The 25,681-nt window shown below is 38.4% G+C and overlaps 1 protein-coding gene across 1 annotated transcript in view; it reads right to left on the bottom strand.

The window, feature by feature from the left end:
- Positions 1-25,681, bottom strand: part of LOC107655885 (retinoic acid receptor alpha-like) — a 92,342-nt gene that overhangs the window by 45,521 nt on the left and 21,140 nt on the right. Inside the window, exon 2 of the mRNA XM_016443498.1 lies at positions 25,236-25,384. Within this exon, the coding sequence (XP_016298984.1) occupies positions 25,236-25,384 (149 nt within the window). The remainder of the gene's footprint in view (positions 1-25,235; positions 25,385-25,681) is intronic.

The raw sequence follows: 25,681 nt of genomic DNA, 5'->3' as shown, positions 1-25,681 counted from the left end.
ACCGACTACATCACGGTAGGAAACAGATAGGGGAGAAGCTTTGGGCTCTGGTGTCTAGACAGCAATCCACCAAAGGTGTTGACCTAAAACACAAACACGGAAGAAAGATGCCCCAGACAACCTCCTTGCTTAGGGAGTATTTCCAACCTCCCGTTTGGAATTTCAGCCTTTCTCATTGGACAAGCCCATCCTGAGAGGCATGAATCTTCTCAGACCTTAAAGGGCTCACGCACAGTTCCGCCCTGGTCTTCTGCTAAGTCTTCTGCTAAATCTTCTGATTGCTGCCCGTGTGAAGAGCCTGAGTCGGTGCGGGCGTTCCCGGTGGGCTCCAACACATAGCCTTTCAGTCGGCGGTTCTGTTAGATTCTGAGAAGATGAGGATGTGAGCTAGAACGCTTCTGCAACCCTTAAGTCTGCAACAGGCTTCGGCCTTGTCTTTACATTCATCCATCACGCCTCATTTGCCCTTTCCCATGTATGAGTGATTGTTTGTTTGTTAGACTAGTTTGTGTTAGTGTTTAGTTAATAAAACTCTTGTGCACAAATTATATGAGTTTCTGATTCTGCCTGGCAAATTAATTTCCCTTTATGATTTTGATCCTTGCTACATGCTCTAATGCATTAATACTGTATGAAAGTATTTTCTGTGGTCACGAAAAAATTATTTCCTAGAGTTGATATGAACTTACACTGAATGTTCGCTGGACGAATAGATTAGTTGAGGGCAATTTAATTCTGCTACAGTTACTACTGGCAGCTGATATAAATAATTGTAATTAATCATAATTAATTGTAATTATTTATATACATTTCTCTTTTGAGTTAATTTGGATGCACACCGGCATTCAGCATATAATTGTAACCAGCACTGCTGGTCTTTTCAACAGTGTAGGCCTGACAATGTAAAGTATTTTACATTGGCTGTAGCTTTCAACTTATGGTTTTAGTGTATTTCAAATTATCTACATTTGTCTCCCTTTCCAGGTTTCATGGGATGATGTTGTGAAGCAGCTTAAATTTGTGCTGGTCAGACAAAGTCTGAACATTGAATCAGACACAAATAAGATTATGTAATAAACATTGTTCTTTTTTTACAATTGGTTTGTCTCCTGCTTTCAACTCTTTCAAAGTCGTCAAGTATTTTTTACATTATTAAACAGGAAAATAGTGTGTCGATAATGCAAGAGTACAATAGGAAACACTCAATTTTTCAGTTAAAGTCAGTTCATTATTGATTCAGTGATGTCATCATCCAGCTCAGTTCAGTTCAAATAGTGTCTGTGCAATCAAGTTGACAATATTGCCAGAGCAAGCCAAAGACGACAGTGGCAAGGAACCAAAACTCCATCGGTGACAGAAATGGAGAGAAAAAACCTTGGGAGAAACCAGGCTCAGTTGGGGGGCCAGTTCTCCTCTGGCCAGACGTAACCAGCATGGTGTAGTTTAATTTCAGACTGCAACATGGGTCAGATTGTGCAGAGGACTCGTCTGGTTCTCGTGGTCTTGTGCCGATGGTCGCCGATCTGTCTCTGGAGACATGGTCTCTGTCTCTGGAGACATCTAGTTGACATGGTCTCCACTGACATTCAGGGCTGTAGAGGTCATCTCTAGGTGAAGATCCACCATATGGACTGGATACGGACTGGATCTGGGTGACTGCAGTGACCATTTGATCTGGATACAGACTGGATCTGGGTGGCTGGGAAGTGTTCCCGGTTTCGGTTGACCTAATTAATGCAGCCTAACAATCCTTTAACGGATTTGAATATTAGAAATGTGTTAGTGTGTTATGTGTAAGCCTGGTTAAAGAGATGGGTCTTTAATCTAGATTTAAACTGACAGTGTGTTATGTGTAAGCCAGGTTAAAGAGATGGGTCTTTAATCTAGATTTAAACTGACAGAGTGTGTCTACCTCCCGAACAATGCTAGGTAGATTCCGGCTTCCTCTCTCAACCTCTTGGCTGACAATCCTGGATATCCGATAAAATACAGCATTTACTGATTTAGGATGCAAGACAAAATGGCAGTGGGATCTAGTAAAGTGACCAGACTCAACAGGTGATTGTATCACTTCAGAAAATGCAGGTTAAAACCAGTCGATTGCTTTTATGCTACTTTACTCCACATTATGGAACTTAAATATTTTGGACCCCGCTTTACTGGGACCCATACATTACTGTATGGATAAAAAAACACCTAAAAGCTTCTTCAAATATCGTCTTTGTGTTTCATAGAGGAAAGGAAAGTATAAATGTTTAGAAAGACTTTAGGGTGAATAAATGATGATAAAATTTTAATTTTTGAAAGACCTATTCGTTGAAGAACACCTTTCTAATGTGATAAGTTTAAGTTTTAGACTAGCTGCACTCTACATGCATAATTAGGCAAATGCAGAAGATTACAGTTTGAAACAACGCTTTCAAAAATAACTCATATGGCCTAATTAAAATGACTAATTAAAAATGGTTTGATGGTTTTGGCAGAGCAATTTGTAGCAGGTCCCTCTTATCGGTCTTGACACAATAAAATGATTACCTAGAGAATTAAATATTAGGATGCATCTTTAAGTTTTTAGTAAAAATTCATTTGTTTTTGCTCTGTGGTCAATACTACTCAGATGATGATCAGTCATGAGAGTGTGCACACAAATTCTGCGGTTGATGTGTGTGCGTCTACGCAAGATAGAATTTCCATTTGCCTTACTGATGAGGTCTTGCAAGTTCATTAGGATAGAAAGCACGATGGGTAATATATTAAACTCTGGAGAATATCGCTCGAAGATCACTCACTCAGATGCTACAGGGGTCCCCTGCTTTACTTCATATGGCAACACTGACATAAATCCCATCGAATTATTCAGCTGGCTAAGAGAATCAGTTATTTATGGTAATGTCAGCTCAAAACATTCCCATGCATGGATCTATATCTCATTGATGGATGAGATGATTGGTTGTTTATTGTAATGTTCAGCTGGCGTGCTGAGCCCAAGGCTGCTGTGACGTTACCCCTGTGCAGTCAGTTGGTTTCTAAGGTCAGACAGTCTGTGCATGTTGCATTGCCCTTGTAACAAAGAAAATGTTGAGGTAAGCATGTATTTATGTGTATAAGATTTACCTGAGAGACAAAACTGCATGAGATAGTAAGACGTATTTTTAAAGAATACATCTTGAACCTACATTAAAGGGGTCATATGATACTAACTGCGGTTACTGAAACCACGCCTTCTTTCTTTGCGTGCACATTTGGGCGCATTATGCAAATATTCCCACATAGTGACCTAGATATGTGGGGGCGTGTTAGAACGAGCCGTTTTAGGGGGGCGTGGCAGAGTCTTAACTTTGATAAAGAATATCTCTTTGGTTTTGAGACTTTAGTCTTTGCAACTTCAGGGATCTTATCTATTCACGAACAGCTTGTAACACTCCAAAGAGAAAGGAAAACTTGAAATCGCATCATATGACCCCTTTAAATACATACATATTTTTTCACGTATAAGCATGAAGCTCATTATTAGCATTGTTTGTTAATGCAAGTGTAACTATTACTATTGCTCATACAATTTAAAACCCTACTTTTTCCCCTTGCAAAAAGCATCCCATAGATTTACATTAAAGGAGGGGACAGAATATTATTCAGGGTGGACTCTTGAGCCTGTAAACAACTATGTACCAACCACTCACAATACCAGAGCAACCATGCAGCAATGCTGTGGCAACTAAGGCTGAGTAAAATATGTTCCTTATCTGTCAGTCACTCTACATTATTTCAATGTAGTGACACTTGGGGTTGTACTTGTGAGCCCCAAACACCTCTGATGGTTGGTACATATGATCACTGTGAGAGCATGGCCCTCAAATGTTGCAATTCTGGCTTTCTTCCTTTTTTAAGAAGAAAGTCACCTCAGTTGCTCAATCCTGGCCCTTCTGCGGCACCATCCTATTCCTCAGCATGATCATTTCTGCTAGTTGAGCTCTTCTATGATAAAGGCAGTTCATTCTTGAGTGAATTTAATTCCCAGGATGCCCTGGCCATCCTCCAGGTACATCACGCCAAGGCACTGAGAAACATGCACAAGGGTAGTCCCGACCCAGCTCTTATGCAGGAGCTGTGTGCAGTGAACGATCTCACCCTATGGGCGATGAAGGTCACAGCGCAGGCACTCAGTTGGGCGATGTCTACTCTGGTCCTCAACCTTGGGAAAATAAGGGATGCCAAGGAAGTGTGCTTTCTTGGTCAAGTCAAGTCGTCACCTTTATTTGTATAGCGCTTTATACAATACTGGTTGTGTCAAAGCAGCTTTACAGAGGCAAACAGGAAAATAGTTTGTCAATGGTGCAAGAAAACAATAACAGAGTAAATTTTCAGCTAAAGTCAGTTTATTGATGATTCAGTGATGTCATCATCCAGTTCAGTTCTCTTCCAATAGTGTCTGTGTAATCAGTTAAGAGTCCCCAACTAAGCAAGCCAAAGGCGAAAGTGGCAAGGAACTAAAACTCCATCGGTGACAGAAATGGAGAAAAAACCTTGGGAGAAACCAAGCTCAGTCGGGGAGCCAGTTCTCCTCTGGGCAGATGAAACCAGCATGGCATGGTTCACAACTCCTTGTTCAAGCTCTTGTTCTGTCCAGGCTGGACTATTGCAATGCTCTCTTGGCAGGTCTTCCAGCCAGTTCTATCAAACCTTTACAATTAATCCAGAACGCGGCAGCAAGATACATTTTTAATGAGTCAAAATGAATGCACGTCACACCTCTGTTTATCAATTTGCACTGGCTACCAATAGCTGCTCGCATAAAATTCAAGGCATTGATGTTTGCCTATAAAACACCACTGGCTCTGCACCCCTTTACCTAAATTCATTTCTTCAGAATTATGTTCCCTCTAGAAGCTTGCGTTCTGCAAGTGAACGTCGCTTGATTGTGCCATCCCAAAGAAGCACAAAATCACTTTTACGGACTTTTAAATTAAATGTTCCCTCCTGGTGGAATGACCTGCCCAACAGTCCTTAGCCATCTTCAAGAATTGGCTAAAAACACATCTCTTCCATCTTTGTTTGACCCTCTAACTCTAGCACTCTCTATTCTAATTCTGTTCTTAAAAAAATCTTTCTTTAAAAAAAAAAAACTAACTCTAGCTTTCTAATCTTTTTGTATTCTATCTGTTTTCTTTTCATTTATTATACAATTAACAAAAGCAAAAAATACCTCTAACACTAGCTTGTTCTATTCTTTTTCTATTCTATCTATTTTATTTATTATATTATTTAAAAAACCCTTGCTACGTGTACTGCGTTAAGCTAACTGAGACTTGTTATAGGACTTGTATATCATTGCTCTTTTGTTGATTTTGATTGCTTCCATTGTCCTCATTTGTAAGTCGCTTTGGATAAAAGCGTCTGCTAAATGACTAAATGTAAATGTAAATTCCAGGCTGCAACACAGGTGCAGAGGTCTTTTCTGATTCCCATGGTCTTGTGCCGATGGTCGTTGAGGTGATGAGGTCTTCGCAGGGGATCTGTCTCTGGGACGCATCTAGTTGACGTGGTCTCCGCTGACATTCAGGGCTGTAGAGGTTGTCTCTAGGTGCTGATCCACCATCTGGACTGGATCTGTATGGCTACGGTGACCTCTGAATAAGAATGAGAGACTAATATTAGCGTAGATGCCATTCTTCTTATGATGTAACGTATACATTGGATGTTATGGGAAGTGTTCCCGGCTCCAGTTGACATAATAAATGCAGCCTAGCAATCCTTTAACGAATTTGAATTATAGAAATGCGATGATCTGTATGCCAGGCCTGTATGCCAGGTTAAAGAGATGGGTTTTAATCTAGATTTAAACTGACAGAGTGTGTCTGCCTCCCGAACAACACTAGGTAGATTGTTCCAGAGTTTGGAAATAGGAAAAGGATCTGCCGCCCGCTTGGTGCTCCTTTTTCCCATGTGGGCCTATTTGGTGACAAACTAGAGGACTTTGCCCAGCAGTTCTCAGTGGTGAAGAAACAGATGGATACAAATAAACATATCCTTCCCCAGTGTGACTCGGCCGCCAGCTTCAGACCACAGAAGTCCTGCTCCTCATCTGCCCACTGCCGAGGTCCCCCACTTGTGGCTGCTGCACTGGCTCTGCCACGGCCCTAGCCGGCTGCCCGGCTCCAATGGAAGGCTCCCCACAGGAAAGTGACACTGCCTGACCACCAGCCCGGTGCTAAGAATCCCAGATGGGCTTTAAAGCATTCCTGAGTCACACACACATAATCAATACATATGGCCCTCATTCTCACGACAGCTCACGAGGGCTCAGCTGTGGTGCTTACACTGCACTCACAGTCAGGTAAATGTGTCATCAACCGTCACAGACCCATCCCATTGCAGGCTCAGAGCAAGGTAGGTGTCTCAATTCCTTTACATCCACAACCACAAGATCTGGAATGATAGTTCCTGACCTGGCAGCACCTCCTTTGTCTCACCACGATGCATCCACCACTGCTAAGTCATACAAACAAGAACTGCTGTTCCCTTGGTGCCCCTCGCACAGAGGTTGGGTGTGTGGTTAAAGCTTTCAAATCCATCACCCTGGCTCATCAGAACAATGTCTCTTTTATTGAGTTCACCAGGCACACACCCAGGTTCAATAGCATCTTTTTCACCTCGGTGCGAGGCGAAGACGTGTCTGCCCTGCGTGCGAAGATAAGTTTTTCTGGCAAAGGATAGGATAGAGCCTGTTCCACTGCTATGTATGGTATTTCCTGACTGAAGCTCGACACAGATGCTCTGACACACAGCTGGTCCCAGGGACTGTGCAAATATGCATTTCCCCCAGTGAACCTGATTGCACAGATGCTGTGCAAGATCAGGGAGGAAGAAGAACAAGTCTTGCTGGTTGCACCTTATTGGCCCAGCCAGACTTGGTTTTCGGAGCTCATGCTCCTCTTGACAGCCTCACCTTGGCGAATCCCCCTCAGGAACAATCTTTTTTCTCAGGGGCAGGGCACAATCTGGTACCCTCACACAGACCTCTGGAGCCTCCACATCTTGGCCCTGGATGGAATGTGAAAAGCCTAAGTTGGCTATCACCAGGAGTGATATACACTATCACTTAAGCCAAAGCACCCTCTATGAGGCATCTGAATGCTTTGAAGTGGCATCTTTTTGTTAATTGGTGTTTTTCCCAGGGCAAAGACCCACAGGAATGCATTATCAGTTTGGCGATTTCTTTTCTGAAGGAAAGGCTGGATGTGCGGTTATGCCCCTCCATCTTGAAGGTGTATTTTGCCGCTAACAGCAGTACATCGCCATGCAATCAGGAAGCACACCTGATTTTTTGGTTCCTCAGAGGTGCGGTGAGATTAAATCCTCCAAGGCCATGCCTTATTCCCTCTTGGGAGCTCTCTTTGGTGCTGAAAGCTCTACAAAGAACTCTGTTTGAGCCCTTAGAGTCAGCCGAGCTCATCTCTATTAAGAGGGTTGGAGACTTACAAGTGCTCTCTGTTAGCAAAGAGTGCCTTGAGTTAGGCCCCGAATACTCTTATGTTGCCCTAAACCCTCGACCGGCTGTGTGTCCAAAGATCCACCTTTTTAGAAATCAAGTGGTGAACTTGCAAGTACTTCCTCATGATGAGGCAGACCTAGCCCTATCATTAGTATGACCAGTGTGTGCTTGCTCCCTTGGAGTGCGAGGACACTCCACTATGGCTTTGCAGAGTGGCAGGCTGGGCTATACTCAATACTTTTGCAAGATTTTCAAAAGATCCAAATTTTTTTCTTGAGTATTAATGGGTACAAATAGGTAATTTTCGGGCAACTGGATGGGAGTTTCAATTGCATTCAGCACCTTACCACTCTCTGAAATGATTAATATGTGCTTTTTCATCCATGTGAGTTCTCCATGTCTGCGGAACCCTGGACCCCTTCCTATTCTCCAAGTCAAGTTACCTTTATTTATATAGTGCTTTATACAATACAGATAGTGTATTGTATCCAGCACTCATCAGTAGCCAATTCGGCAAAGGAATTTTGCTACCGGCCCACTACATATGCTATTGCCCTTTTCAGATGAGCCCTTGTACTTGGGTTAATTGCTTCATATGTGCTGATTCCCTAACAGTAATCCCATATGATGTATTTCCGACTGTTTGGCTTCCCTGTAGGTAAACTGTCTTGTCTTCCCCTAGGCAGAGCCTCACTCTACCATTAGTCACTGTGGCTGCAGTGCTTCCCCCTTCTCAGGCAGGACCCACCACAGAGACTTCTTTCCACATGTGGCACTTCCTGCTTGGTAAGTCCATATGATGTATTTTCCACAGGTTAATCTCCTTTCAGCAGAATGTGGTCTCCACAGTGTTCTATTTTTCTGCATAGGAAAACAAACACCTTTCCCCAGCGCAAATGTCTGAAAAAAAGGCAGAAACAGCTGGAACGACCTCTTGTAAGTATGAGTTTTTACAGCTCCCTTGTAGTGGTGGGACTATGCCAAATTACTTTGTGTGTTGGGAGGGGTTATGACATGGGCGCTGTGCGTTTGTTATTGGACACGCATCAGCCTGCCTGCATCTGCATTGCCAAACCTCATAACAGTTCAGCTGGTTATGGTGGTTAGTATAGAGACCCCTAGTGTCACTCCATCAACACAATGTTGAGTGAGTGACAGATAGGTACAGTCTTTGGTTACTATTGTGTCCTGCTTTCCCTAATGGAGGGAAAGAAACAGTGTGTCCCTCCTTAAACAACACTGAACTACCCACTTAAATGGCTCCTCACCACAAACCTGAATGAATGTAACAAGCTGCCTCCTTTTATACCCATATGTCTGGGAGAGTGGCAGGCAAATTCTGAATCTTTTTCTGAATCTTCAGTGGTGTTTGGGGCTCCTAAGGGCAACCTCTAGTGTCACTACATCGACACATCTCACTCCATCCATCAGGGAATGGAAGTTACAATAGTAACAAAGACGTTTTGTTTTTCCCCGATAAATCAAGATCATTTGAAATATCTCAATATTGATTCTTAAAATCCTGGAATGAATCTTTTATTCTATGCCAGCACTTTTTAGCTGTGATGCTAAATCTTTGCCACCCATGGCAAAAAATATTTTACTTGTTTCTGAAGTCCAAACTGAATTGAATGAAAAAAAAAAAAGGTGTGTACTGTGAAAAAAAATATTACTACAAATCCCTCAAGGCTACAGGGATCCCCCTGCTGTAGAGAAGATGTCAGATTATGTTGAACAGTGTGTCCTGTTTCTTTGATAACTGGCTGCTCACCTGGCTGAGGTTCCTTCTGTAGACTTTTCTGTTCTCAGATGACTTACAACAGGTGGCATGTAAACGGCACAGATTAATGGACAAGATAATGTAAGATCTGTCTCTGTGTGAGAGGATCTTTGATGATTGTCCAGCTCTCTGTAGTGATATGGAGACAAGTGCTGGTTCACTTCACATGGTTTATCCATCCTTAACAAAAGCGTCTAACAAAAACTGAATGCTATACCTGAGGAGCTCTGTCAATGTAAACTGTGTCTTGACTAGGATCATTATCTTCCATCTTGTTATCTTAATGGGGTACAGATAGTGTGTCTGGGCTTCTCATTTACGGATTAAAAAACGAAAGTGTCGCTCATCAATTATTTACCTCCCACCCCACCCCACTTCTCTTCTCCATTCCGTCCCGCTTGCTTTGGCATTTTGTGTTGTCTGAGCATTCAGTACGGGCTCAGGACAGGATCATATTTCAGTCCTAATCGCACAGACATCTTATCATGGGTAACGAAAATAGAGAGGACACAGGAGACCAGAGAGAGAAAGAGAGACAATGAGAAAAAAAAAAACAGAAGTACAGATAAGGAAACATTAACGTTTGAACATATATTCATTTTCAAAAGAAAATGAAAATATGAGTAGTGCTTGCCCATTTGAAACTAAAATCAAAATTCTCGGCTGTTTTGATTCATTGCCAGGGCATTGCTAAGAGAGGTTTGTTTGTGTGTTGCTACAGTGTAAGAAAAATAAAATCAGTAGAAAACTGAAAAGGTCCTGGTATTGGTAATTTTCTGTCAGGACATTTTCTGTTAAGTTCATGGACATTTTCTTTAACCCTTAAACACAACACAATACAATGTGTAATTCAAAATACAGGGAAAACACCTGGGGAAAAAAATAATTCCTATGTCTTTTTGATAAAGTATTTTGGCACAGAAAGGTTGGTCAGGCCCCCTTGCTACTCTGTGCCCCTCCTGGGCCTGGGCCTCTCTCTGGGCCCTTAGAAGCTTCCTACGCCCAAAAAAGCCTAGTCATGTCTCTGTGATATTCAGATGCAGTTGTTTGACTAAGGCATGTTGCTTTGGTGATGGGTGGTTTAGTACATTACTAAGCAAGCTCCTAGCTCAAGGCTGCTAGGGCATTATTAGGTGGTTTTAGGGTGTTCTTAGGTCTCTGCATATGGTTCTTGTTCCTCCTTCAATAGACTTTAGTCAGTGTGGATTCCGTACTGAATTTTACTCAAATTAAAATGATGCTGTAAGGAAAAGACTTACACATTTTCAAACAGCATGCACTGTATAAAGGGTCTGAATCACATGCCATTTTCAAAACTGTTTAATGACGTAAAATTTATTGTAAATACTGTACTTGTCACCCTACGCTGTTGAGGGAACACACTGGAGTCATGAGGAAACGTTTAACAGTCTTTAATCAAGAAACACAGGAGATAATCCACAATGGGAGCTTGAGCCAACACACGTAGAGAACGAGTAGACCTGACAAACACAAACTGAACAGACTAGGACTTTTATACAGGGGATGATTGAGGAACACAGGTGACATCAATGGAACATAATCAAACTAAACGAGGACAGTAAAATGACCAAATAAGGCAAAACAGGAACTGAAACGCATGACAAAACAGGTCCAATCCTGACATTTCGCCCCCTCCCGGAAGGTGTGTCCGCGCACCGTAGGCAACAACAGAGGGAGGCATAGGTGGGAGCTAGGGAGGAGGCTCAGGAGGAGGACGGACAGCCGGGAGGGGGCCAGCAGACAGAGACCAGGGAGGCGACGAAGGAGGGAGGAGCCAGGGAGGAGACAGGAGGTGCCCGGAGCAGGAGGAGTCCAGCTGGACCCAGGCCACAGCCATAATGACAGCCCACGGTGGAGCCAACGGAGGGAGGAGCCATGGAAGAGGGGGCGGCGGAGCAGGTGGTGGAGGAGCCCGAGGCGGAGACGGAGAGCCAACGAGCCAGGGGGATGCCTAGGATCCGTGGGGCCAGGGTGGAGCCGCTGGGTCTACGGGCTGAGGCGGAGTCCGGGCCTCGGAGGCTGGAGGCGGAGGTGAGGGATTCTCCAGCCATGGCGACGCTGGAGGATGGCAGACCTGCGGCGCTCGCACTGTATTGACATCAATGGAACATAATCAAACTAAACGAGGACAGGAACATGGCCAAATAAGGCAAAACAGGAACTGAAACACATGACAAAACAGGTCCAATCCTGACAGTACTTCTATCCCCCATTTCTTTTGTCAAAAATAAACATGGCACTGCCCTTACTAAGGTCAATATAATTCTCTGTGATTTCTTTGCCATTTTCATCGCTCACCAGGCACAAAATTAGGGAGTTTGTTTAAATCCCTAACCCTAAGTAACACCAAAGACTATAGAATACCCAAGACATGTCATTTGTATAGTTTTGAATGGGAAAAAATGCAACGCTCAATATTGCTGCCCTATCGAAGGAAGCCCCGCTTTCTGAGTAAAAGGGCCAATCGCTAATCGGCAAAGTCATCGTGTCCCTGCAGCTGCTGTTAGAAGTCTCGGTTGCTATAGAAACAGTCAGCATTTTGGTCTAGCCTGAAAAAAGGCTTTTTTTACGCTATTGGAACACAAGAAGCAACATTTATGAGAAAGTTGTTGTCAGATTTCACTGGTGATTTCAAATATGAAATTTAATCATAAGCTTGGCGAACAGTTTTGGAGAATTTGATGTTCATTTCCCCATTCAAAGAGAATTTCCCCATTCAAATAGATAGGAGCTGCATTTGCATGCCCGAGAGGCATTTCAAAGATGGCCACCGAGTGAAATAACTTGCCTTAAAGGGACTTTGGTAACACCTCTAAAAATGGGAGGAAGTTACATAAAAAAGGCCTGCTATGACTCTTTAAGTCCCCGACATAATTACAGCAAAGTTTGTTTTCCTTCTTCACTCAGGAGTTGAAAGAAGCAATGGTATACTGTTTTTGAACATTTTGAGGCTGCCCACACTGCTGGAAGCACTGTTTGGAAAAATATTTAAATATGTGCTGCACGCTATCATCACAGACCCATTGTAGTTTGAAGGTATTTACAAGCCGAAATGAAGTTAACCAGAACGTTTTCTTTGATGAGCTGTTTTCAACTACCGAAAAGAACTCCAAACAAACTTTGTTTTGGCCAAATTTAGTACAAAATGACATCACACCAGTCTGTTCTTCAATTTTGCTTGAAGAACATCTGGGCCTTTAGTTTCAGACAGAGATGCTAGAGAGAGACAGAATTCATGTTCCTTCATTCTGAGTAGCAGTAGCAGAGTGGTGGAGTTTTTGGGATGTCTGTATTTCTGCTAATCATGTGAGAAAGGGATGTCATGGTCAGGTCCTGTCACAGCTAACAAGACAAGTCTTGATCAAATGAAGCCTTTTTGTCTTTGCCCCTCCAAGAACATAAAACCACAAAAGATAACAGAGTAAGAATTGAATAGCTGTTGTCAAAAAGAACGCTTTTAATGGCCAAACAGACAAGAGACTGTAGGTTTCACCTCCCTTGTGCTCTTGCTCTATAGGTCTCTAAGGAGCGATCCAATGAGCTCTTATCTCATTCTTGGAAATGGTGAACAACACAGATGGCTTGAGTAATTCTACACCCCTCACAGTTCTTAAAAAAATGGTAATGCACTGTGGCAGCCTCATGTGCTAGTCTATTAGCATAAGATAATTGTCTAATTTTACTTGTCAACATTTAACCTTAACTGAGAACTCAATTTAGTCTCCTTAGCTATAAAAGAGTAACTTCTGAGTAGTAACATTTTCCCTTGTTTCCATAAATAAGCATTAGTCTGATTAAATGGCAGGTGTACAGGGGTCACATACTAAGCCTCACATCCTAGGCAGTACATATCAGTGACAGACCCAAAAGACTTCCAGTGTCCCTCACTGTAAGAAAGGTTCACAAACAGCTCCGTCAGACCGAATTACACAGCAGACAGAACCAAAATCTTTGGACATTTTCAAGAAGCCATTTACTGCTGAAGTTCAGGGAACAATGGCGTAACATGAAACCACTTTATACTGGGTCTGTACGGCTGGATGACATGGCATTAAAGTTTGATGAAACTGAAGTGGATTGGTGGGAAAGCCTGGGTAGTAAGCGTGTGTAAGGCTTGGCACTTACCAAAGAGAGATATGGATCTGAAACAGTGCCAAATGTCTGGTCTCACACATGCACAGACATGATCACACAGACTCTGCGTACCTGATGTCAGCTGATCAGTCAGCCACACGATCATTAGCATCACTGACAAATAACTATCACGTAAAATTACAGGGCATGACCTATATAATATTTAAAGCTAATTCACTTTAGTAGTCTGACAAACAAGTTCAAACAAGACGGACATGTAAGAAAGAATAATGTAAACTCATACTACTGATTATTACACAGCTGTTTTAAAATCTTACCCGTATATTTTCTTAAATAAACCGCTAGTATCAAAATAATCCAAATAATCCAACAATGTACAAAACAATTGTATACAAAATGAAAGTAGCATAAATACTGCAATTCTCTGATTTTATTTTACATATAATTGAAAATTGAGAATTGCAAGAACATTGCAAGATGGCACCAGTTGTATTTTTTAAGAATCCAGAAGTGGCCTATTTTTTTGGCCTGTTTCCTCTTTAATTGGATAGGTAATAAAAATCAAATGGAAATGACCTGAGCTGGATTCGGAACTGTGTGAAGAAGAAAGTGTCTAGGAATCTAGGAAGTTGCTACACTCTCAATTCCAATCTTTCAACCTACATGTTATTTCTTTCTTCATCAGCATGACAGAAATCATTCAGCTTATTATGCTGTTTTTCTCTCAAATCTGGTGCAAATAGTACGTTAACTGAATTACTTATCTCATCCCATCGATCCTTACAAAAAAAGAAATGTACACCATTAGTACACGCATTTTAAAATAAAGTACATATATTTTCAGTCTACATTTTCTGTACTTATCAGAGATATGAGGTAGTACTCCAGCATATGTTTTACATATCTTTTAAACTTACATATTCAAGTTTACAGTAACAAATCAGCTTTAGGTGGAACAGAATAGCTTAAATAGTGCATGGGTGAACCTGATCTTTTTTCACTTAAAAATACTTTTATGAACTTAAAATTGGGCCAATTTACTTCCAAAAATTATTGAAACCTTTACAAGTATACTGCTAGTACATTGATTTGATACTTACTACATAAGGTGTACTTGAAAAATAAACTTGAAGTTTACTTAAGTTTAATAAAATAAAATAAAAAACTTGAAGTACTGCTTTTTGTTTAGATTATAGATTCACTTGTAGCACTTCTTTCAAAGTTATCAAGCTTGGCTTCGTGAAAAAGAGCACTTAATTGTATTTCATATATGTATATAAAAAGAGTACACTTTCATGACCATGTTTCTACATTTTAAATCAGTATGTTACAATGACTGTATCTGAACACACTTATGTACACTTTTAAAACTTTTTTTTTTCTTCCCCACAATCACTTAGAATTTCTCTTAGAGATTGTACATTAAAGAACGTTTTAAATCATGTTTTAATAATTTTTTTGTCATGGTTTAAAGACACTTATTTTGATGTGATTTGACTAATATATTAAAGCACATGCAAAGCACTTGATTATAATTTGAAGCAGTGTGTATTTATTTAAATAAATTTATTTATTTATTTAAATCACATCCTTTTGCAGTTTATTAATCATTACTTTTACATTTACTTTTAATGTAAACAGAGCCATATCATAATTGTGATTTTACTTCAATTAGTTATATGCACGTTAACTATATTTCAAAGACAATAGAAGTAATTATAAAAATTTCACAGAGAGGTTTTTAAGTCTTAAGTGGGTCAAAAACACCTAATATATTTTAATTTAATCACAATTAACATGCAATTAATTGCCCCAAGAACTTTACATTCAGTTTGCACTTAAGTATATACTTTTAAAGTATGTCACTTCCATATAAGTAATGGTAACACTTTATTTTAAGGTGTCCTTGTTACACATGTAACATGTACTTACTATTATAATAACAATTAATTATGCATAATTACATGCAAGTAACCCTAAACCAAACCCAAATCCTAACCCTAAGCATAAGCATATGGTAAGTACATGTAGTTAATTAAAATTACTCAGTACTTAAATGCATAATTACACTGTGACAAGGACACCTTAAAGTAAAGTGTAACCTAAGTCATTTTTAAAAAGTATGCTGAAGTGTTTTTTCCCCAAAGATTGTGGACAGTAAATTAAAAGAAGTGCCGCATCTGAATAGATCAGAGCACAACTTGGTGCACCTCATGTCCAAAATACACACCTTTTGACCCCAAACAAACAAATAGGATTACAGGGTTAATCAAATAATTTTTTTTTTAAAGTGTCAGTTGCTAATGGTGGAGGACACTTCTGGAGTCTCTAAAGCCAATCCTCATTTCAGACTCACTTTCTTTGATGATCAAGTGATGCCAGAGCTTTGGAAGTTCAAAAACGGTTTCTTCTTCTATATCTGTTCTCTGTGTCTCTACGATACGGATACCTCAGCTCTAGAAAGTTTCCTGTCCCAGAATCAGAGATGGGGCATCCAGAAACTGTGCACTTCTCACATCTAAAATAAAGAGATTAATCCTGCAACACCTCAGGTACATTCCAGTTTGAATACTAAGCCACTCTGCTGTTTTGCAGTATAAACAGTGAGTGATCACACTGACAATTCCAAGAAGTGCACTTCAAATACCCAGATGATACACTTATTTAAACAAACCATTAAATTCTGTATACTTCATGCACTCAATGTTCGCAGCTTTATTTAAGTGGCATAAAGAGACTTAACTGTTGCATTGTGTGAGATTTGTTCCCGCTGGTGCAACTAATTACATTACACTTTGGTCGCATTGGTGCAACATCAAATTGGCTCAACTCTCTTTGATTATGTACTGCCATTTCTGTTGCATATAAGAAACATGAAATGGCAAACACTCCAAATGCAGCCAGACCATGAGATCCATTTATCAGCTTGTGCTAACAGACAGAGCAGCGCAAGCTTAACAGGTGTGGTTTCAAACTGATCTCAATGTATGTTGTATTAAATGTTAACCCCTTAACTGTCACCCCCCATTTTTTAAAATAGGCACGAAAGTGCACTATCCAAACTTAAATTGTTGTAATTCATGAACATTTTGGAATACAGACCTAAGGTTGGTCTCTTTTTAAAGAAGAAAATCAGCAGATTATTGCAAAAGTGGATTAATTAAATATTAATTAAATTAATAATTAAATGGATCAATTAAAATGATTAATTAAAATTAAAGTATCAAAAAGTTATAGAAGTTTAAATTTACTGTAAAGAAAATGCACTATACTAATTTTATTTTATTTTATATATAATAAATATTTTACATAAAGGTTTTACTCTAAAATTGGTATAAAACTAAACCCTTATGTCTAAATAAGTTATGTTCCAAATTTGAAGTTGATATGAAAAAAATTGAGGTTCCTGTGAGATTTTTTTAGGGCGTTATACCACAAACAGCCATCCAAACTCCATTGAATTTTTTTATGCATTTTTCTGTCACAAATGTCTAGATTTCTCTGTATACTTATTACTTATTACTTACTACCAAATATGGATGGAATCCTGAGACTCAGATCATTCCAATGATATGTTTTTTGTAAAGATTATAAAAAGGTTTGATTCTAAAATACCGTAATGCATTTTGTAATATGACACTTGACACCGCCCATTAAGGGGGAGGAGACCGCCAAAACATTTTAAAGTACCATGTCCATGGTAACGCAATGTCCGATTTCAAAATGGTTTTCACAGGATGAATCTTGGGCTTCTAAGCTTTCAAATGATATATAATTTATGATGATTACTAAAAGATTTGATAGAGAAAAAGGACAACAAAAAAAGAGCGCCAAGCGTCCCACAGGTGGGACGGTGACAGTTAAGGGGTTTTTAAATGAGTAAGGGGACATAATAAGGACAGCATAATACAAATACCATAGTTAGAAATATACTGTATATTTACAGTCCTAAAGGCCATTTCTGCAGTGTGGATCAATGGATCTTGTTGACATTGATTTAATTTGATTTGGTGATAGCCCTACAGTGTCTTATTATTCTAACTGAATTTGTTGATTAAATGTCAGTATTTGATATAAAAGATGATGGCATTAATAACAGGCATAACAATCAAGTCAACAATATTGCCAGAAATTAAGCATCCCCAACTAAGCAAGCCAAAGACAACAGTGGCAAGAAACCAAAACTCCATCGGTGACAGAAATTGAGAAAAACCTTCGGAGAAACCAGGCTCAGTCGGGGGGCCAGTTCTTACTACAGTACGTTTCTGGGTCTTGAACTCGGTAGTTCCGTTGCTGTCTACGGAGGGTCAGAAAGCTTTCGGCATTTCATCAAAAATATTTTAATTTGTGTTCTGAAGATGAACGAAGGTCTTACAGGTTTGGAACGACATGAGGGTGAGTAATTAATGACAGAATTTTCATTTTGGGGTGAACTATCCCTTTAATTTAATAAGGTAATGCATAAATTCTCTACACACATTAGCTCGTGAAGGTCAAGGAGAACACTGTTTAAAACTACTTAAAGTATATTAAAGTCTAATGCAGAATTTTAATGTCCACATCAATAAGATAATTAAAAGTGCGTGTCAAGCAATATGATGCAGACCTTGCTTCTATGGTGGGGCAAAACTTGTGGACAGTATTTTCCTGAAAGCTGCAGTAGTCAAGCGTCCCCAACTAAGCAAGCCAAAGGCGACAGTGGCAAGGAACTAAAACTCCATCGGTGACAGAAATGGAGAAAAAACCCTGGGAGAAACCAGGCTCAGTCGGGGGGCCAGTTCTTACTACAGTACGTTTCTGGGTCTTGAACTCGGTAGTTCCGTTGCTGTCTACGGAGGGTCAGAAAGCTTTCGGCATTTCATCAAAAATATTTTAATTTGTGTTCTGAAGATGAACGAAGGTCTTACAGGTTTGGAACGACATGAGGGTGAGTAATTAATGACAGAATTTTCATTTTGGGGTGAACTATCCCTTTAATTTAATAAGGTAATGCATAAATTCTCTACACACATTAGCTCGTGAAGGTCAAGGAGAACACTGTTTAAAACTACTTAAAGTATATTAAAGTCTAATGCAGAATTTTAATGTCCACATCAATAAGATAATTAAAAGTGCGTGTCAAGCAATATGATGCAGACCTTGCTTCTATGGTGGGGCAAAACTTGTGGACAGTATTTTCCTGAAAGCTGCAGTTTAAGTTGCACTGCAATTTTATTTTAAAAATGCTGAATGCTGGTGGTATTACAAAGAAATTAAAAGGCATATTTCTTTCATAGTCGATACAATTCCTTGTGAAAAGAAGTACACTTTAGCATATTTTTAAAAAAGAGTACTGAATGTAATGTTTTTGGATGCATAGTTACTGTGATGCATAGTTATGTTATTTGAAATTAAATGAAAATATATTATAGTTTAAATTCATTATGCAGTTAGCTGGACTTAATGATTTTTAAGTGGGACTTAAGTACGTATCATAATACATAATTTCAAAAGTACAATAGACCTTTGTCAGAGTAGCGCCATATTTAATTTTTTACAGAAATGAAAATGAATACGTGTCATTTCTATGCCATTAGCGACAAAATCATAAAAACATGTTCAAAATCTTTCAAAAAAAAAAAAAAAATTAGTAAACAAAAACTCCATAAACTCCATTTTGAAAGTTGACTTCAGTCAATATTTGGGAGTTATCATGCTTTTCACTTTAGAATACCGATCCAAGTAATTTGTAATCCCCTCTGAAGTATTTGGTAATACTCGAGTCATTACTAGTGGGTTACCATGACCCTCACTTTAGAATTAATTATAAATTATGCATTATGCATTATTCATATTAATTATGAACATGTGTTAGCAGTATTTCTTAGTAGTTCTCTGGGAGATATGAAAAAAAAAATAGTAGTTACTGATTAGCTAATAGTGAACTACCACTTTTAACTGACCGTTATTACTTACTAATTCTAGTCAGTTTCTTGTTAGTTAATAGTAGTTACTAGAATGTTAATAGTGCATTAGTCATTTGTTCCTGTGTAGTTATTCATTAATGATGGAACGGTATTCTAAAGTGTTACCAAGACTGTTTATATGGTTAGCTTTTGTTGTGTGTGTTTGACTACAACACGACCTACGTGACACAAGCATTTATGGTAATTAAAATATATTTTAATGTCATTTCCACTGATACCTGTATGCCATGTATTTGTAAATACACATTTGTAATAATGAAGTTGCAATTCTGTACATTTAACATATATAACCTTTACATGTAATATTGACACACACAACAGCTAAAATTACAAACACAAACTTTCCATGTGCTTTAGTATGTTAGTCAACATACTAGTTTTATTAAAAAAAATAATGACTTTAAATTGTAATTTAATTTAAAAACTAATTTAACGGTATTGCAAAGTGCACTTTTTAAAAGTGTGGCCTTTCATTTTCATGGCCTTTCCTTAATCATTTCATAAATGTAAATTTCAAGGTAATCATTAATTCAAAGTAATATGAAAGTAGGGCTGTGAAAAATCACAATTATGATATGGCCTTGTTATCATAAAAGCAATGATTAATAAACCGCAAAGGCTGTGATTGAATTAAATATGGAACCTGCAGTTTTCAAAGTGGATGAGCTGTGCTTGTGCTCAAAACAGTGTTTTCAGCCAGTTACAGAGTGCAATATGTGCTCAATCCACAAAAATTCCACCTCAGAAGGTATTGTTGCTTTGTAACGGTTTGTTTATAACTTGCACTGTGAACACAGTGCACATCCAGGTAACAGAAAAGGAAGAGATGCCAGCAATTCATCCTCGATTCAAAGTGTTCTTAATGTCTTAAAGTTTCTGAAAACTTGTGAGAGACAGCAAGTTTAAAGCAACAGAAAGACAGAGGACACATGTCAGAAAGATGCCAATGTCAAAGTCTGGCGCCTTTATTTGGCTTAGCTTGAGATGTGTCTTTTCTGTATGCATATGCATAAACATATGCTCATCCATATGTTTCCTCACTATGTTACCAATTCAAATCAGATCTCCATATGCTCATCCATATGTTTCCTCACTATGTTACCAATTCAAATCAGACCTCCAACCCAATATCAAACAAAGCATGCTCATGGCAAATGATGCAAATGAGCAGAAGAGAGCCACATGCATCAGTTGTGTCTTTGGGCTCACATTCTTCTTGGCTATATGTTTGTGAATCACCAGGCAGAGAATTAGAAATCAGATGCATTATGGGGCAAAAACTCGAAAAGTTAAAAGATTGACCAAATTTAAGAGTATGTCTGAACACTGCATAGAGCTTCAATTTAAAATAATAATAATCATTATAAATAATAATAATAATATAGACAGAATTCACCCCGATAACTACTCTTTTCTGCTAGAGCACTCAGTTGATTTATTGAGAAGTCAAAACGATAAAATTGCACATCCCTTTAAAAAAAAATCCCACTTATAATAAAAAGACACGTTGCATGGTGCACAGTGTCAGAAACATAAGTATGTGGTATATTTAACACTTCCATTATTTATAATTTATTATTTATTCAAAACAGAAGCCTTGGAGAGTGACATTATACAGTATCCTATTGCCTAAATATTTGCTGCAGGCTTCAAATCTAGTGCAACCAGCCCATCATGTACTAGAGTGTGTATTTGTGGTTATAGATTTATGTGTCTTTGTGACTGTATATCCAGCACACCAGCATCCAAATGCAACAAAGCATGCCCATGTCAGACACACACAATGAACATTTTGCTTTTGCTTTTTTTTTGACAGCAGAGAAACATGCATGGCTCTGTATTATATACTTGAAATGTGTGTGTATGTATGTGTGTGTAGTTTAGGTGTTCAAATGTCCCCACAAGGATAGTAAAAACAGGTTTTTGGTCCCCATGAGTAAAACAGCTTAAATTACACTGAATTATTTACTTATTTGTGTGTGTGATTTTAGATCCTGTGGCTATACAGCACCCTCGACTCGTCTATTATTCCATGAAGTTCATCCTTAGAAGTTCCTTACAATGGCGCTGTGCCCAGAGGGACGTATACTGTATATGACACAGAAACATTCTATAATCCTTATTCTAATCCTCATTCGAAGCTGTTAATGTCACCCATTCTAAGGCAGTCTGGCCTGGATAAGCTATTCTTGCTTCCCCTTCTCTCTGATCACATGATGCAGAATGAGTGTGTATATAGATATGTAAGTCTAATAACGGCTACAATAATCATATTCTCAAGTTGGGCCGCAACTAATGATTATTTTGATTAATCTATTGATTATCTGCTTGTCCTAAATAGGGTTGTGGGGATGCTGGAGCCTGTCCCAGCATCTTGGGCCACAGGTGGAGGCCAGTTCATCACAGGGCTCACACACATCCGGATTCATCAGAATTATGTTATCAGATTACAAAAAAGTACTTGTAATTTGATTATATTACATTTTAAAATAGTCATAATTAGATTACTGTTACTTTTTAACATATTACATGATAACTTATTATTCACACAATGGCTTTTTCTTTTTTTCTCTCTTTTAATTTTTCCTTCCTGGCCATGTAAAGGTCATGTAAATAAATTTGTGATTCATGCTTCTAAATTCGGGGCCAAAAACACCTCTCGGTCAATTCAACCATGTATGAGAGAAATAATTATGCAACTTACTAAACACTGCTGATATATAGCTGTGAAAAACCTGAAAACCTTGAATGTGTAATGTCATTGATGTTTTCACGTATATTAATGTTTGTTCATGTAATGCAGGGAGTCCTAAAGTTTTTTTTTTTTGTCAGCCACACCCCTTTGACCTAAAATACTTGAAGATTTTTTTTTTTTAATTTAACAACACGTGAATACTCAAGGTGATGTAGACAGACCTGCTTATTTGCACATTCTATATTAATTAATTGTTTAAATTAAATAATGTTGCTACATTAATAGGGAACAGTGAACAGCCTGCAGTTAAATAATTAAATATATTTTTACGTGGTGGAAGAACTATTTATTCAGTTTATTAATCGAAATTACTTTTTAATCTCTTTATTGAAAATTGCAAAACTTTGCTCTGTGTTCTGAGACTCCTATGGAGTTTGTATTTCATATTTTCTGTGTTACTTTCTTCATGTTTTTCATTTGTTTCCTTGGTTACAGATTACCCTTACCTTGTTTCTAGCTTTGTTTCTTGTTATCCTGTGTATTTATAGCCCTCTGTTTCTTTCAGCTTATGTCTAAATGTGTTTTGGTACCGTTTGCTGTATCCTTGCTCTGTTGTCTTCCTCTTGTTTTGATTCTGGATTACTTTTCTATTCAAAGCCTGCAGTTAGAGTCACACCGCGCAACTCATCTTCTTCCTGCAGCTGTAACAGCACTACAGTGACCACTGCTACTATAACCTGTGTAACACACAGCCTTGAATGGCTTGCTTCTTTAATTCCTAGGCATTTTTGCTAGTTATGACTAATCTATTCCTTGCCTGAAAATGTCCAATAAGAGGAGGTTACTGAGATAAATTAATTAGTAGTTATTTGGTCATTTTTTTGTTAGAACACTGATACGCACACTGTAAAATCCAATAGTTTACCTTACTTAGATTTAGTTAGTTATCTTTACTTAGTTGTTATACTTACTAGGTTTTATTAAGTTACAGCTACTTTCAAGGCAAATAAAACAATTTACTTACTGTTTTGAGTGACACTTACTTAAAATATTCAAGTAGCCACAAAGGAACCAATGACATTAATAAAGCAGTGAGAGGCAGCAGTGCACTAATATGTTGCTAATGTGCAACATAACAACAGAAGAAGAAGAAAAGAAAAATAGTCTTAATAAACTTTTCACCCATTTCCTCCATGTCTGCAGTTATCTTTCACTAGTTGCATTAACTCGTTTCCCAAAGTCATCTTGAATGTTGAATTTTCAATACAACTGAAATATTTGAGAGAACATCACATAAGCTAACTTCATAAATTGATGTTGATTTTCCTAAAATGTGGGGGTTTTTTAATTCACCATTATAGTGATTAGCGTTCCCTTTGGTTGGGCACTTTGAACTTGGTTTATGTTACTATAAATTCCTTCCTGTTAATGCAGTAATGCATTATGAAGTCAGAGTTATTTGATTTCAAATGAAGTAAAGTAATAAATAGGTTGCTTTTAGAAAGTGACCATGAGTAGCTATATACTAAGTCATGAGTAAACCTTAATGAAAGGATCAAGTACCCCCTACAGTTCTTTTTTAGTTACTAGAACTCTAGAACTCGTGTAAGTAAGCTATACCAACTAAGCATTTGTCAGTACAACATACTATTCCTATTTCACTTTACTTAGTTTTTTCAAGGCAATCGGTTTGCATGCTTTTTTTAAGTAAGCCCAACTAATTAGATTTTACAGTGCAGGGGGGGATCTTTCCCTAATGAAATCTGAAATATTGAGGGTTTTTTTACCTATTCTAATGTTACCTGTATATTATATTTTAAAATTCAGCTAAGAAAAAGATAATTTAACAAGACGAATGCTGCAGCAGTACATTAATATGAATCCTGAAGTTCTCAGAGGTTATTTTCACCCCAATCGATAACTGAGATGCAAGATAGTGCCACTTGTGTTTGTAGGACAAGAGAGTGAGTTTGCAGTGTGGGACGAGAGACAGTGTCAAGGCAAGGCAAGTTTATTTTATTTTCATAAAGTTTATAAATCTTTTCATACACAATGGTAATTCAAGGTGCTTTACATAAAAAAATTTTTAAATAATAAAATAATCATAATAGATGATCACATAAAATGTAGGTAACACTTTATTTTATGGACCAATTCTTACTGTTAACTAGCATGCATATTACTAGCATATTGGCTGTTTATTAGTACTTATAAAGCATATATTAATATGCTTTATTCTGCATGACCACATTTTAGATCCCTTAACCCATACCTAAACTTAACAGTAGTTAATAGTTTCTCATAGTAAGAACTGGACCTTAAAATAAAGTGTGATCAAAAATGGATTTAAAAAAAAATGATTGAAAACAATAAGAAGAAAAGATAAGAATAAGTGGATGATGCAGTGCATCAGTGGGTAGCATTCTGTAAATGCACAGCAAAACAGAGTTGTTTTATTCAGATGTGTTATTGGATTTTAATGTGGCTTCTGTTGGAGAGCATCTGATCTTTTCTGGAATCTGATTCCACCTTGATAGACGCAGATATAGGCTGTGTGTTATCTGAAGGTTTTAGATTCAGTGCACAGGAGCTGCTCCTGTTTTGTGGTTTGCTCATGACTCAAATGATCTGCTGTCACTAAGGTATAGAAGCTACTGTCTGTTAATTAAGATTTGACAGATGAATTTGGACTCTTGTTGTGTCAAGTGCAATAAAACTTGATGCGATATTCGTGCGATATTACTTTAATCACTGTTGCTATGGTTACAGGTTATAGTCACAAATAGAATATGAACTTGACTTCCATTGCATGTATTCAAGCCTCTATTTTAAGCTGTTGTGTGAACAGGACATTTTGAGACTCACACCTGTTAGTAAATGTGCATGTCAATCCCAAACACTGGCACATGTGAATGTAGAAAATGAGTGTTCATATTGAGATATCCTGCAAGAACCCGTGAAACCTGCATTAATCCACCAGACTGGCAGACAACATTAAACATCATTTACCTTAGCCTCAAATTCAACAGCACTCACTGTAAATAATTGAACACAAATGGGTTTGAACCTTATTTTGTTTAGTGGGCACACCTGAGGCCAGGACAGTAGACTGTGCAGGCGAGAAAACTTGAATATTTATTGGATGGGTTCCATTTGGTGGGATGAAAGGATGAATAGCATGTTTACCTTGCAGCCTTCACAGGCACTGACACCATAGTGGTACCCCGAGGACTTGTCCTCGCAGACGAAGCAAGGTTTGTAGATACGAGGAGGGGGTAGAGGTGATGGAGGACTGGGGACCAATTCCTCAGAACTGGTGCTCTGAGTCTCAATGGCTGTAGGGGCAGAAAGAGACAAAAAAACATAACTGGTGATGATTGAGATGAAAACTCGAGTCTGAGAAAAATATAAAAAAATATTTCAATTTTATATATTTTTATTTTTTTTTAGCATTAGTATTACAGCATAAGGTTGCAACATTAAGCTGAACTAAAAAGAAGGGGTCAGAATACATTTGAATGTGCTATAAAAACAATAACAAATAAGATGGTGAGTATTGCTACTAAAACATTTTAATAAACATAAATAATCGGACACAATAGTCCCCCCCCCCCCCCAAAAAATTTTAAATT

This window comes from Sinocyclocheilus anshuiensis, unplaced genomic scaffold, assembly GCF_001515605.1.
Source record: "Sinocyclocheilus anshuiensis isolate Anshui unplaced genomic scaffold, SAMN03320099.WGS_v1.1 scaffold1309, whole genome shotgun sequence".
Lineage (NCBI taxonomy): Eukaryota > Metazoa > Chordata > Actinopteri > Cypriniformes > Cyprinidae > Sinocyclocheilus > Sinocyclocheilus anshuiensis.
This window is presented reverse-complemented; position numbering and strand designations above follow the sequence as displayed.